Here is a 14,975-nt window from a genome sequence, read left to right on the forward strand (position 1 = left end):
TGTATTTTGACTCTTGTAGTCTAATAAAGTACTACAACATATAAACGAGCCATGATTCTAATACTCTCATAAAACCTATGTACTCGCCAGCATTTCTTTGCTGACTAAGTTTTTACATATGTTTCAGGTGTTGTTGCTTGATGTGGTTTCTAAGATGCATGCGTCACATAGGATCTGGACGAGGCCTTAGTGACTTTAAATCTATCATAGTCGATAAGAAACTTGTTTGTTATGTGTTAAGACAATGTTAATGTTTAATATTATCAATAAAACGAAACACTTTTTGTATCCATGGTTATGAAACGATAGCTTCTGTTACAACACTCCCCGACGTTTCCGCCACGGTTTGTTGTCCTACGTGGTCGGGATGTGACAGTACGTACCAAATTTCGAGACGAATTTTCTTTCAACTTGGGGATAATGTGACAACCCGTATTCCAGAACCTTTCTTTTGTTTGACGCAACTTGTATGAACGTTACTTGATTTATTGATGTGCTTGATTTCAATATATGTTTCGACATTGTTTTATTATGTGCTACGTGATTTTATGTGAATACTATAAGTATAGTTGCATAACACTTGTCCTAATCGCACAAGGCCTTTGGGCCGCACACCTATCTCTCTCGGCTCACTATACTTAGCCGACTCGAGACCAAGGGCAGCCCATTAATGCGTTCGGCCCACTCCTGATGTGCATACATGAACCTTTAGGGGTTTAGCTTTCTCATTACTTGCAAAACACCAACACACACAAAATCCTAAAGCTCTCTCCTCATCCCCTTCACTCGACGGCAATAACCCTATTCCCTCGAAGCTTTCTCGGATCGCTACACCATCTCTCCCTTGCTGTATCACTTCTATACACTCGAACATCTCGGTTAGTGTTCTCTTGTTGATAGTTGTTATGATTCTGATGTTGTTTTGTTATTTGATTGATTAGGGTTTCATGCTAGTAAACATGATTGAATCTATACACTTATTTCCGATGATATGTATTTATATATTGAAACATAATCGGGTTAATAGTCTAGGGTTGTTTGTTGTTCACCGCATCAAATAGTTGATATAATCGGCTGTTAAGAATTGCATCTGGATGATTAGTTATGTGGCCATGTAAGTGTGCATGATAATGTTCAAAGATTACTAATCGGATGATATAATTGAATGCTTGATTGTTGATCATATGTAGAGAACAATTAGGGTGAATGATTATTGATAATTGATGTTGTTTGATCTGAATTGAAACTGCCAAAAGTTGTTTGCTGATATTACAGAAATTATGAGCTGCAAATAAGGAAGTTGTTACACACTTAGTCTCGACACAGATTTCGAGTCGAGAACTCACAGTCTCGACTCGAGACCACACGTTACCATCACACAGACAAGACTCGAGACCACGGTTGTTGGTCTGGTTGCGACTCGACACATGACTCGAGACCACCCGATCTCGAGTGATAAATGCATGACTCGGGATCCCTTTGTTGCGACTCGAGAACGTTGAGACTACAACCCGAGACCACACTGTCTCGACTCGAGATCTCTAGTCTCGACTCGAGACCACTTAATCACACATTCTGTTTGGATTTATGTACTGTTACCAGCCCAACAATTTGGGCCGCATACTTGGACTTTGTTTGTTTTTGTAATGCTACTGTTGAACTCGTATGTACAGTTAACGACCATGCTTAATACTTGTATGCAACTTATTAGTATACGTGTAGAAAACCTTTCGTGCACTACCTAAATACGAACCTGACTATATGGTAACTTTGTTAGGACATGGTTGACCATAATATAGCTTGATTGACCTTTCGTTTATCTGCCGAGCAAACCAAGGTGAGTTCACACTCTTACCAAGGCATGGGATTCCCGGGATTGGGAATGGGGTTGATTGATTACTTGTACTTTCGTCATTACCGGAATACGTACCACTGACCTCACTAGGGGAAGGTCACTTATAGATACAGCTAGACTAGTAACACCTGGGAAGCCCCCACTAATCTTCGTAAACATGCCTGGAGGGCCGCGATACAAATAAATACGATACATGGTTTACAAAACGAACATGTGAATTACGAAACGAATACTGAAACTAAACAACCAACTGTGAAGTCGCTCAACTTTGTTGTTAACTCTCTGTTACATGACTTGCGGGTCTATAGGTACTCATGGAGCTTGCACTGGGCGGCGCGGTCGTTGTGGACATGGATCGTGGACGCCATGTTAAACATTTATGACATTTCAAACTCATTACTTAAGTTGGGTTTTACATTTATGCTTCCGCTACACACTTGATTATGTTTTGATTTTTGATCACCTTTCGTATTGATGAATGATTTTTACTTATTACTTATAATGTTCAATATGATTGGTGGCTTGATCCTGGTCATGTCACGCCCCCATGCGGTGATACCCCGCGTGTGAATTTTTGGGGGTGTGACAGCTTTGCCCAAATGTGACATATGCCTGTACTATCACTCGGGCCCGTGCAGGATGAGGAGATGCGAGTCTTATGGTAAGGAGGGCCATTCGAAGAATACTTGCTGGGCTGGCACAGGAGCTGGTCGTGGAAACAATGGTCATAGAGGTTTTGGTAACAACAATCGCGGTGGGAACGGAAATGGGAACCGTAATGGTGGAAGTGGGAATCGGGGAAATGTTGGAAACCAATCCGGGAATCGGGGAGCAAACAATGCTCAAGGTGGTAATGGTAACATGCTAGGTCCGGGATGTTTCAACTGCGGAGAAGTCGGACACTTTAAGAAGGAATGCCCCAAGCTCAACCAAGCTCGTGGAAGGGTATTCAACATTGGAGCTAGGGAAGCACGCTAGGACCCGAATGTTGTCACTGGTACGTTCCCTATAAATCAACACTATGCGTCTGTTCTGTTTGATACTAGTGTTGATTATAGTTTTGTATCGTTAGAATTTAAGAATATGCTTGGGTTAACTGCTAGTAAGCTAAACATCCCGTACTCGATCGAATTGGCGCATGGGAAACTAGTTGAAACGAGCGAAGTCATCAGGGGATGCATGATAGAACTGGGAGGACACGAATTTACGCTAGACCTACTACCAGTCGAGTTGGGAAGCTTCGACGTGGTAATAGGGATGGATTGGCTATCTAGCAGCAAAGCCGAGGTGGTTTGCCTCGAAAAGACCATCCGTATCCCAATGGCCGATGGAGAGACGATTGTAGTTCATGGAGAAAGGCGCGATACGCCATTGAGGATCATTAGCTGCTTGAAAGCTAGGAAATGTTTGAAGAAGGGATGTGTTGCCTTCTTGGCACACATCGTGAATAAGGAAGCCGCTGAGCCAAAGATAGAAGACATTCCTGTCGTAAGGGAATATCCTGAAGTCTTTCCAGAAGACTTGCCAGGATTTCCGCCTCCAAGACAAGTCGAATTTCACATTGACTTAGTTCCAGGCACTGCGCCTGTGGCTAAGGCACCTTATCGGCTTGCGCCTTCAGAGATGCAAGAGCTGTCAACACAACTCCAAGAGCTGTTAGACAAGGGATTCATCAGACCAAGCTTCTCCCCTTGGGGAGCTCCAGTTTTGTTCGTTAAGAAGAAGGATGGTAGTTTTCGTATGTGTATAGACTACCGCGAGCTTAATAAGTTGACTATTAAAAACAAATATCCTTTGCCAAGGATCGATGACATGTTCGACCAACTACAAGGTTCAAGTTTCTATTCAAAGATTGACCTTCGATCATGCTATCATCAACTAAGGATACAAGAGGAAAGTATCCCGAAGAAGGCTTTTAGAACTCGATATGGACATTACGAGTTCCTGGTTATGCCGTTTAGGCTAACAAACGCACCAGCAGTTTTCATGGACTTGATGAACAGAGTCTGTAAGTCGTACCTCGACAAGTTCGTAATCATATTCATTGATGATATTTTGATCTACTCGAAGACTAAGGATGAGCACGAACAACATTTAAGAGCTATTTTAGTGCTACTTAAAAAGGGGAAGTTGTATGCCAAGTTCTCGAAGTGTGAGTTTTGGCTACGCGAAGTCCAGTTTCTTGGACATGTGGTTAATGGAAATGGAATCCATGTGGATCCTACAAAGATTGAAGCAATCAAGAATTGGGAGACTCCAAAGACGCCAACTGAGATTTGACAGTTCTTAGGCTTGGCTGGTTATTATCGAAGGTTCATTGAGGATTTCTCTAAAATCGCTCAACCTCTGACCTCACTCACACAGAAAGACAAGAAGTTTGATTGGAGCGACAAGCAAGAAGAAGCGTTTCAGTTGTTGAAAAACAAGCTTTGTGACGCACTGATTTTAGCGATACCCGAAGGCACGAACGACTTCGTGGTATATTGTGACGCCTCGCGTCAGGGTTTAGGCTGCGTGTTAATGCAGCGACAAAAAGTTATAACTTATGCTTCACGCCAGCTGAAGGTTCATGAGAAAAACTACACCACGCATGACTTGGAGTTAGGCGCTGTGGTGTTCGCATTGAAGATCTGGCAACACTATTTGTATGGAACAAGATGTACAATCTTCACTGATCACAAGAGTTTACAGCAAACTTTTGATCAAAAAGAACTTAACATGAGACAGAGACGTTGGGTTGAGCTGTTGAACGATTACTGTTGGTGCATCCATCTGTCGCCTACGTCTTGTATCGAGTCTTGTATCGTATAGGCTAGAACAGGGCACGGAATCCGAGAAATATGTTTAAACAGGTGATTCCGCTCCAAATGACATGTTGTCATAAGTTTGATTTCGCCCGAAATGTTATCACCTGATTCTGCTCCTGTTTGTGATTCCGCTTGTGCATGTTGGAACGAAATCAGGACACCTATATATAGGGTGTCATTAGGAGCGAAATCATATAGAAGTTGTACGTGTAGTCATTCTGGTTGCCACGAAGTGCTGCCGAAGTGTTGTCAGAGCTTGTAATCGATTGATTGAGCAATAAAATAACAGTTTAAAGTGAATACAGCTGAGATTGCACCAAAACATTAGTTTCCGCCTCTTGTTTTGGACAAAAACTCTTCTGATCGACTCGTTCGGGTCGGAACACGATCCTACAAGTGGTATTAGAGCTCAGGGGGAAGAGTTCTTGCCATTTCAACTGTGTTTTATGATTTTCTACTCATTCTTCTTCAAATTTGAAAAATTTTCATGGTAAAATCGGCTCATTTTCACATACAACACTCGAAAACATGATTTGATAAACCCTTGAAATTTTCAGAATTAAAATCAAAGTAAAAATTGAAATTTTAGAGGTTCCGCTCAAAAATGTTCGTTTGAAAGATGACGTCAGCAGCACTTTGAAGCTGATTCCGCTCCAAAATCACACTCAAGTTAATTCCGCTCCAAAGATTCAGGCTGATTCCACTCTAAAAATCACATTTCAGTGATTCCGCTCCAAAGATTTCGTCTGATTCTGCTCCATCTGTCTATCATCTGATTCCGCTCCATCTGTCTATCATCTGATTCTGCTCCAAGCAAAAGCTTGATTCCGCTCCAATTGACAATCACATTTAATTCCACTCCAAGATACAGCTGGGATTTCGCTCGAAACGAAAAAGTTAATTCGCTTGAATTGAACTTTGGGATTCCGCTCCAAAACCTGATTTCGCCTGAACTTGAAAATTTATGAACTTTGGACAATTGAACAATGGACAATGAATTTTATAACGCCTTTGCTGGACCAATGAACATAACTCAAAGTGCTTTGCTTGAAAATGAAACTGGAATAACTCAAACACCGCCTAAGCTTATGTATATTGATGATTATAACGGTTGGTCCGAACGGTTTGGAAATTGGGTTGAAGCTTATCACTTGGATGCATGGGAACACACTGAAGAGCAGTATGAAAGACCCTCAAGAAATGGTATCCAGTTAACAATTAGAGAAATGAATGCTGAGGAGAAAAAGAAGTATCGAGATGAAAAATTGATGGTGAGTTTGCTTCAGCAAGCGATTAAAGAGGACATTTTGATATTGCTTCTACATGATGGAACTGCTTATTCGATCTGGACTGAATTGGAAGCAAAGTTCGTAGGAAGCGATGATATGCTTAAAAACAAAATGTCACTCATGAAGAAAGAATTTGATCTTTTTCGGGGTTTGAAATCTGAAAACACCAAGCAAATTATTGAAAGATATTGTAACTTGGTGAGAAATATGTCAAAACTTGGTATTAAAAAGGATACTGATGAATTGATTGAAAAACTTGCAGATGCGCTACCACATGAAATCTGGGGAACTTTTCTGATGATGCTGAAAAGCAACAGAAAAGAATATAAAAAGCTAACACTAGGAGAGTTTATCAAACACCTGAAAGCTCAAGAGATGGAGCAGCGAAAGATTGCCAGGATGAAGAATTATTACGGAGAACAGGATATTAGTTTGTATTTTAAAAGTGGTGTTACTGATAAGACACATCTTTCTCCAAAAGTTGAAACGGCTTACAATGCAAAAGGTTCTTCAGAAAAACCATCTCAGGGATCAAGCAGCACAACGGAATTGTCTTCATTTCCAACATATGATCCTCAGTTTTCAACGACAAAGGATGGGAGAGTTCTTCAATGCAACATTTCCTGAAAGCTGGAAAATGATCAAAACTATACTGAGGAAGTTGCGAAAAGTCATATGTCAATGTTGGTTACCGTGCTTGAATCCTACGGAGGATTAGTTGCAGGAAGGATCGGAAATCCTATGCTCACGAAAGAGGATTACGATCAAATCGATGCCGAGGAAATGGAATTGATGGATATTAAATGGTGCATGGCCAGTGTGTTGAGACGGGCTGAAAATTCAAACAAATTACAGGCAGAGATGATTTTCGCGAGGCTCATGTGTCAACTTTAGGTTTTGATAAATCTAAGGTAACTTGTTTTCGTTGCAGGGAAAAGGGGCATTTCAAGAGGGAATGCACAAATCGAGAAGCGAGTGGAGCTCAAAACCATTTCGGAAACAACGATTAACAAAAAGGCAATTTATCATCAAATCTCACAACAACCATATCAACAACAACAAGCATCACATCAGGCACAAACTGCTCATGGTAGAAGTGTGATTGAAGATTCAAAGAGAGTGTGTCTGGTTAATCAGGGAAAAAATGGTGGATTCAGTTGGGATAAGTATATTCCAATGGAAAGCAAAGTGTGTTTGGCAGATCAAGACGATGAAAAGTTGGCTGAAGGTATCTGTTGGGACAATTTTTGCCCAGATCAACAATTCATGGCCAAAGAAATGTCCAAAGACACGTCGAATGTTAAAGCTTTTATTGCCAATGCTTACGATCTGAAATGGGCAGAAAAATGCAGAAAAGTCAGGGAAGCTGCAGAAGAAAAGCAGAGAAAAATTGAAGAAGAGGAAGAAGAAGAAGAAGAAGAAGAAGAAGAAAGGTTAAAAGCTGAAGCTGAAGCCAAGAGAAAGAAAAGAAATGAATTTTTCCAATCAAACAGAACTGTCAAAGACGTTCCAGAGTTTGAAATCAAAGTTGATACTGAACCAATAAAAGTTCCTGAAAAGCGCTTGAATTGTGATTCTTTGATCAAGCAAAACAATGAACTGTTGCATAACATTAACAGATTAAAAGAATCATATGATACAATGAACAGAGAGATCAACAAGTACACTGAGTCGAATTGTGAACAAGCTGTTGCAATGAATACTCTCAAAGGAGCTTACATGAGACAGCTTGATGATGTCAACTTTTACATAAAGAAATGTGCTGATTTGGAACTAAAATTGGCAACACAAAAATTAGAAGCTGAAAGAGTCCGCAATTTATTAGAAAGTTACTCATGTTCTACTTTTGTTGTTGACAGGATCTATCCAATTGTGGAGGAATTGAAGACGTTTGAAAAAGAGAAGATTTCGAATTAAAAGCAGTCCGAGACAAAAGAAGAAGATGAACTGAAGATTTCTGGTAAGAAATCAAGTGTGGTCTACAATAGATGTCCGCCCCCGGTCGAAAATGGATATTCACCTCGAAATCCAAATTCTGAAAGAGTCAAAAAGGCAATTAACTTACAATGGGAGTCTGGGTCGTCGGATAACTTGCCGGATAATATTGATGTCACGTTCACATCGTCCAATACCGATCATGAGTCCAAAATGATAAAAAGTGTGGTCGATCAGGTGTTAGACAAAGATGACATAGAGGAGTCAAAACCGGAGTCCAAACCCGAGTCTGAGTCCGATGCGTCAAAGCCAACAATCAAAAAGGAGAAACGGGTTTATAATAAGGAATTTATGCTATCAAAATCTAATTTGTATGATGAACCGGTCAAAGTAGCATATACTTTGAAAGATTCTGACAAATTATATTCTGATGAGATTTTTCTAATAAGAAGTGTTAACATTGAAATGATTAAAAAGGTTTTCAAAATAACAGAAATCAATATTTCTGAAATAAAAGATTTAAATCTTACTGGAAAACCTAAACAATACACTTCAAGAGTTCAACAAAGAATTAACAAGAAAATGGGTTACAATTGTGGTTATGGTTTCCAAAAGAAACCAAACCGTAATGGTAATTTCAAAAAGAAAGGTTTTGGATATATTCAACCGAAAAATTATAAAAATGAAAATGTTTATAAAACAAAAACTGTGTTTGTTCTAGGAACAACGACAGAAGCTGAGAAGGAGCAAGCTTTCAGAAGGCAGACAAATCAAGAATTCCTTGCCCAGAAGCAAGAAGAAGTCATGAAGAAAAGTGTTACTCAGAAAAAGATAGAGACGAGAACTTGTTTCCAGTGCAAGACTGCTGGTCACATTGCTGGAAACTGTCCTAAAACATTCAAACCAATACAGGAAGTCTCTTGTAAACTGAAAGAAAAATTTGTTGAGAAAACTAAACTGATAACCAAAACATTTACAGGCTTTGAAAATTCAACCTTTGAGGTGGGAGAATTCTCAAAGTATGTTTTAAAAAGAAAAGAAAATGTAAAAAATCAAAAATGGGTTATTAAGGGTTCAGGTAATATTTCTGGTGATGAATCTGTCTCCACAAAGACAGAGGAGCCGTGTGTTGAAAGAAAAATTGAAAAATTTGTTCCAACTATGAATGATGAAAATTTTCCACCTTTGCGGGCTGAAAATTTTATGATGAAAGTTGGAAAAGTTGAAATTTCAAATCAATTTTATTCTGATAAAAAGAAATTTTATGTTGAAAAGGCTTTCAACGGAAATGTGAAACACATTTTTGGCAAAATGGTCAATGGTCAGGCCAAAAGTGTCAAAGAATTTTATGCATCTAAAAGAAGAGTTCACAAGTCCGTTGTAAGTAAAGATGAAGAAGAAGATGTTGTTACACCCAAGGAAGGTCAGGCTTGGGTGGATATATTCTTCAATGAATGAAAACCTGACTTGCCGGAGCTCCCAAGTTGATAATCGTGGAGCATGAATCGGCATCATTCTAAAATGTTTTTGAGAAATTTAAATGGAGAAGTGTGAATTGCCGGAACTCCCAGGTTTGTAAGTGTGGAGTAGGAATCGAAACCTTGAGAATTCAACCAATATTTGGTAATTGGTTGAAAATGTTTGGTTTTTGAACTTACAAGTGGTTAATCAAGGTCATTAAGTTGAACTTGATTTGACTATTATTTAAAATATTGGTAAACAATGTGATGAAATGACCCCATAACCTACAAGTGGTTGATAAACAAACTCATTTTCCAGAAAAACCATTCTCATTAAAACAAACTAAAGTGTTTTGAAATCTTAATGGGAAAATAGTCTGTTGTGAGGGGGAGTTCTGATTGTTTATGACAGGTTGGATGGAGAATTGAGGCGATTCATATCAGTTGTCATGTTAGTTGTCATGTTCTGTACAGTTTGTTTTTCAATTGAGTTAAATGTTTTTTGAATTTTAGGGGGAGTAAGAATTTTCAGAAAATCCAAAAACATTAGAAAATTTGAAAAACCAAAAACATGATAAAATGAAAAAATGAGTTTTTGTTGCTTAAAAGAGGAAATGATAGTACATCAGTGGACTAACACAACACGCTAAAGAAATGAAATGTTTAAAAGTGATAAACAATCTTATTTTGGATATGTCAGTAGATTTTGACACATTCAGTAAATTGTTTTCGAGATATAAACCTAATATCAAACTTGCTTATTTTGTGGGTAACAACTTCTTGGATATATAGGTAACCCGTGAAATCTTGCTTGAAAGGTCCCTCTTTCTGAGATACTAGGTCTTTATACTCAGAGATATCTGGGGTATTATTCTGGGACTTCTGCTGTATGGAAATACTGACCTAGTCCCCGAATAATACTTTCTGCAAATGCTTGAAATACAGTGCCGCCCTCAGCAAATTGATTAAACAATAAAATTGATAATCATTGCTGTTGAAGAAAAGATCCTCTAAAGGGGACACACCAAAAGTCGAAGTCGTCATCTCTCTGCGTATACGGAAGTATCGACCTAAGCTCTCACGGCCCTCGCATTTAACCCCTTTACAGATATCATCTGTAATATACTCACCTGTAAGACTGAATATTGGGATCTGGATACGGGAGTATATTCAAGTGGTGGGACACACGAATAAGTTTAAGTATCTAAGACATTAATCACGTATCTCGGAACAGTTGAAATTTGTGTGAAAATTTAATTTGGACCAATATACTGACAATCTAGGTGAATTGTTTAGAACTTAAAATGTTTAAAGCTTAACGATGTTAGTGATCTATCTCAAAAACTGATATGATCCTCTTGCACGAACTCACATAAATAGTGTCTGTAAATAGTTTCTTTACTGCATTAACTTTCTTTCAGAAAATCCAAAAAGAATTTAAGTGTGTTTTAGAATAAATTTTTGTAAAATTCCAAAAATATTTTCGGCAGCTGGTGTTGAAACGCTGACATTCGAAATTCCAATTGTTGAACATGAAGAATAGGTTTGGGAAAGAGTGTATGAAGATGTTATATTTACAAGTGATTTTCAGAGAACAAATCATTTTGAATTTTTTCTGCAACAGTTTCTAAATTTTAAAGATGTAATCTTTGAGAAACTTATGTGTTGGGTAGAGATGTGCAGGATTGAAGATTGACAAAAGCCAGATTCCGATATTTGAGCTAAGAATGATTTCCAGACTACGATCCCAGCAGACTGAGAGGGGGAGTCTGAAGACAAAGTTGATAAAGCAGTAGATCCAGTGTTGATCCTGGAACTGCATTTCGGAGAGAAGCACGAAGACTGATAAAGACTGAAGGTTGACAACTGAAGACTCGACACTGAAGACTCCGTCAACATCCGAGGGGGAGTTTGTTGGTGCATCCATCTGTCGCTTACGTCTTGTATCGAGTCTTGTATCGTATAGGCTAGAACAGGGCACGGAATCCGAGAAATATGTTTAAACAGGTGATTCCGCTCCAAATGACATGTTATCATTTGGAGCGAAACCCCTATCATTCTGATTCCGCCGAAGAGTCATGAGTTTGATTTTGTCCGAAATGTTATCACCTGATTCCGCTCCTGTTTGTGATTCCGCTTGTGCATGTTGGAACGAAATCAGGACACCTATATATAGGGTGTCATTAGGAGCGAAATCATATAGAAGTTGTACGTGTAGTCATTCCGGTTGCCACGAAGTGCTGCCGAAATGTTGTCAGAGCTTGTAATCGATTGATTGAGCAATAAAACAACAGTTTAAAGTGAATACAGCTGAGATTGCACCAAAACATTAGTTTCCGCCTCTTGTTATGGACAAAAACTCTTCTGATCGACTCGTTCGGGTCGGAACACGATCCTACAATTGCGACTGTGAAATCAAGTATCAGCCAGGAAAGGCGAATGTAGTCGCTGATGCCCTGAGTCGGAAGGAAGGGGTTAAGCTCACAAGGGTTAGGGCTTTGTAAATGATTGTTCAGACAGACCTCTCGTCGCGCATTCGTGCTGCGCAGAGGCAAGCTCTAAAAGGGGAAAACCTTGTGAGTGAATACCTCCATGGAATGGAGAAGCAATTGGTACCAAAGGAGGATGGAACATTATGTTTCTTGGGAAGAATTTGGGTTTCTTTCTTTGGTGGTCCGAGAGACGTTATCTTTCATGAGGCTCACAAGTCACGGTACTCGATCCATCCAGGATCAGATAAGATGTACTAAGATCTTAAGGATTTCTATTGTTGGCCAACAATGAAAGGCGATGTTGCGGTATATGTTAGCAAATGTTGAACGTGCGCCATGGTTAAAGCCGAGTACCAGAAGCCTTCAGGTCTTCTACAACAACCTGAAATACCCAAATGGAAATGGGAACAGATTTCCATTGACTTCGTAACGAAATTGCCAAAGACGCCTAAAGGCCATGATAAGATTTGGGTAATAATAGACCATTTAACAAAGTCTACGCACTTCCTGCCAATCAAGGAGAAGGACAACATGAGTAAACTTGCTCAAATATACATGAGGGAGATTGTTGCGCGCCATGGAGTGCCTCTCTCGATGATCTCTGATAGAGATGGACGCTTTGTGTCAAGGATTTGGCAGTCCTTCTAAGAAGCATTTGGTTCTCGGTTAAATCTGAGTACAACGTTTCACCCGCAAACGGATGGCTAGAGTGAACGAACAATTCAAACATTGGAAGATATGCTGAGAGCATACGTAATAAACCTGGGTGGTAGCTGGGGCAATCACTTGCCATTGGTTGAATTTTCGTACAACAACAACTACCACTCAAGCATTGGAGCAGCGCCATTTGAAGCTCTTTATGGTCGCAAGTGTCGATCACCGCTGTGTTGGGCTGATGCGGGAGATAGACAGCTGGTTGGCCCCGAAATAATTCAAGAGACAACAGACAAGATCTTTCAAATTCAAGAGCGCATCAAGGCAGCTCGTGACAGACAAAAAGGCTATGCAAACAAAAGGAGGAAACCTTTAGAGTTTCAAGTTAGGGATATGGTTTATTTAAAGGATTCACCCTGGAAGGGTGTGGCATGCTTTGGAAAGCGTGGGAAGTTGAATCTGCATTACATCGGCCCTTTCAGAATCCTGCAAAGGATTGGGCTTGTAGCATACAAATTGGACTTACCTGCTGAACTTAATGGCTTTCATGATACATTCCATGTATCGAACCTGAAAAAGAGTCCAATTCAAGAGACAGTTGTCATTCCTGCTGACGAGGTTCATATCGACGACACATTCCACTTTGTTGAGGAACCGGTTGAGGCTATGGATCGTCAAAGTTCGATGGAATGCACGACACGGCCCAGAATTCACGTGGGAACGTGAGGATCGTATGAAGGCCAAGTACCCACATTTATTCCCCAAGACCCCTGCAACTAGAAGTAGAACTTAAAATTCCGGGACGAAATTTTCTTAACAGGGGGAGAATGTGACAACCCTCACAATTACAGGTACTGGACAAATTAATTAACTTTAATTATGTGCTTAATAACTGTGCTTGATTACAACTGACACTATAAACTGCTTACTGATTTATGTTACATACATACATGTGCATCCCTTCACATGCAGTCACTCCACTTATTTCATACAGACTCTTAGTGACAAACCTGATGCACAAAGCACAGTTAGCATAGTGAGCGGATAACTCAGACATGTGCTGACAATGCCAGCACATAGACAGACACTATATTGAGGCCAGTATGAGCCAGGGACAAAGTACTACACCAGTATGGAGTGTAGGAAAGTGAGGACCATAAGACTGTGTCACTAGGTGATGGTTTGAGTGCCGGAAAGTGCCTAAAACCCATTTTTAGTACAGAATTCTGCATTTTCAGTAACAATCCAGCTTTTAACACACTCGTATTATACATAGAATTGACTAAATGGTCCTGAACGCTTTCCTAAGTGTTGGAAATTTAATTCGTTACAAAAAGATGCATAAAAGACACACTACGGTACAATTTAACACTTTAACGGAACGATACTTAACCGAACAACCGGACACTACCCGGGACACCAAAATTTTGTCAGAAACATTATTTCATTATTTTTAACTAACTATGGTCCCAAAAATCCCAATACACTATAAAAATAGCCATACACTCACTACTTTAGAAAATACCCTTAACCTCCTAATTATTTACCTACTAATTATCAAATTTTACAAATTACCCCCACCCCCAACAAATCTCGGCCCCGTCATTACCATATATTTTGTTTGGATTTCATTCTTATTCCCTTAATTGTGGTTGGCTAAGATCAAAGCAATCGTTTCTCTAGGTTAATAGATTTGGCTATGTGAGTTCCAAGACCCACTATAACATCACCACATTCATTCACTCTCTCACCTCACACACCTCTCTCTCTCATTTTCGGCTCCCCCTAACCGATTTCACCATCACCACCACATAAACATCACTAACTTCATCATACTCAAGCTCGATTCAAGCCTTGAAGGTGATTCATGAAGGTTGCAAGTTGAGAAGCATTCAGGGAAGCTTTGTTCTAATCTTATCATCATCTTTTCTCACTATCATCATCACTAAGATTCATCCCTAGCTTTAAGCTAGTAGTAAGTCCTTGATTAAACCTTTGGTCATCTTGTTTCTAGTTTAAAGCATAGTGTAATGCTATTTACAAGAACATTGAATGGATTAAAACAATAGATAAACATGCTGATTCACATTTTCAGCCGACTTCAACAGGCTGTAACTGGACTGTTATAAAACGAAAAACTGATTTTCTGAAGCCTAAATTATGTATTTATTGAACAGTCGATCAAATGGAACTAGAATCGTAATTTTTTGAGGTCGTTTACTATTTTTAAGGACTGTTTTTGGACAGCAGCTTAAGCTGTGTATTTACTGCAGAAAAAGTGTGTTGTATTCGGAGTCATAACTTGAAACCTGAGTAGGATCAGCTCATGAACTTTTTACTGTAGATGGTCACCGTTGTCACGGTGATCCTCCAACTGGAATTTCGTCGATCGGACTTACGATTAATATTTAGTAAATTATTCCGTAAACTTCAATCAGAAAGTAACAAATCTGATTGCAGACGGGTAAATGAATTTCTATAAA

General features: G+C 39.4%; 1 protein-coding gene across 1 annotated transcript; it reads left to right on the forward strand.

Moving 5' to 3' along the window:
* Nucleotides 1-2,494: 2,494 nt before the first annotated feature.
* Nucleotides 2,495-2,833, forward strand: LOC110924442 (glycine, alanine and asparagine-rich protein-like). The gene has a single exon (XM_022168446.1). The coding sequence runs from the start codon at nucleotides 2,495-2,497 to the stop codon at nucleotides 2,831-2,833; it is 339 nt and encodes a 112-aa protein (XP_022024138.1).
* Nucleotides 2,834-14,975: the final 12,142 nt, after the last annotated feature.

This window comes from Helianthus annuus, chromosome 2 (assembly GCF_002127325.2).
Source record: "Helianthus annuus cultivar XRQ/B chromosome 2, HanXRQr2.0-SUNRISE, whole genome shotgun sequence".
Taxonomy (NCBI): Eukaryota; Viridiplantae; Streptophyta; class Magnoliopsida; order Asterales; family Asteraceae; genus Helianthus; species Helianthus annuus.

What these genes read in the sequence shown, in the direction of transcription:
- LOC110924442 (XM_022168446.1), top strand. Translation starts at nt 2,495, where the DNA reads ATGAGGAGATGCGAGTCTTATGGTAAGGAGGGCCATTCGAAGAATACT.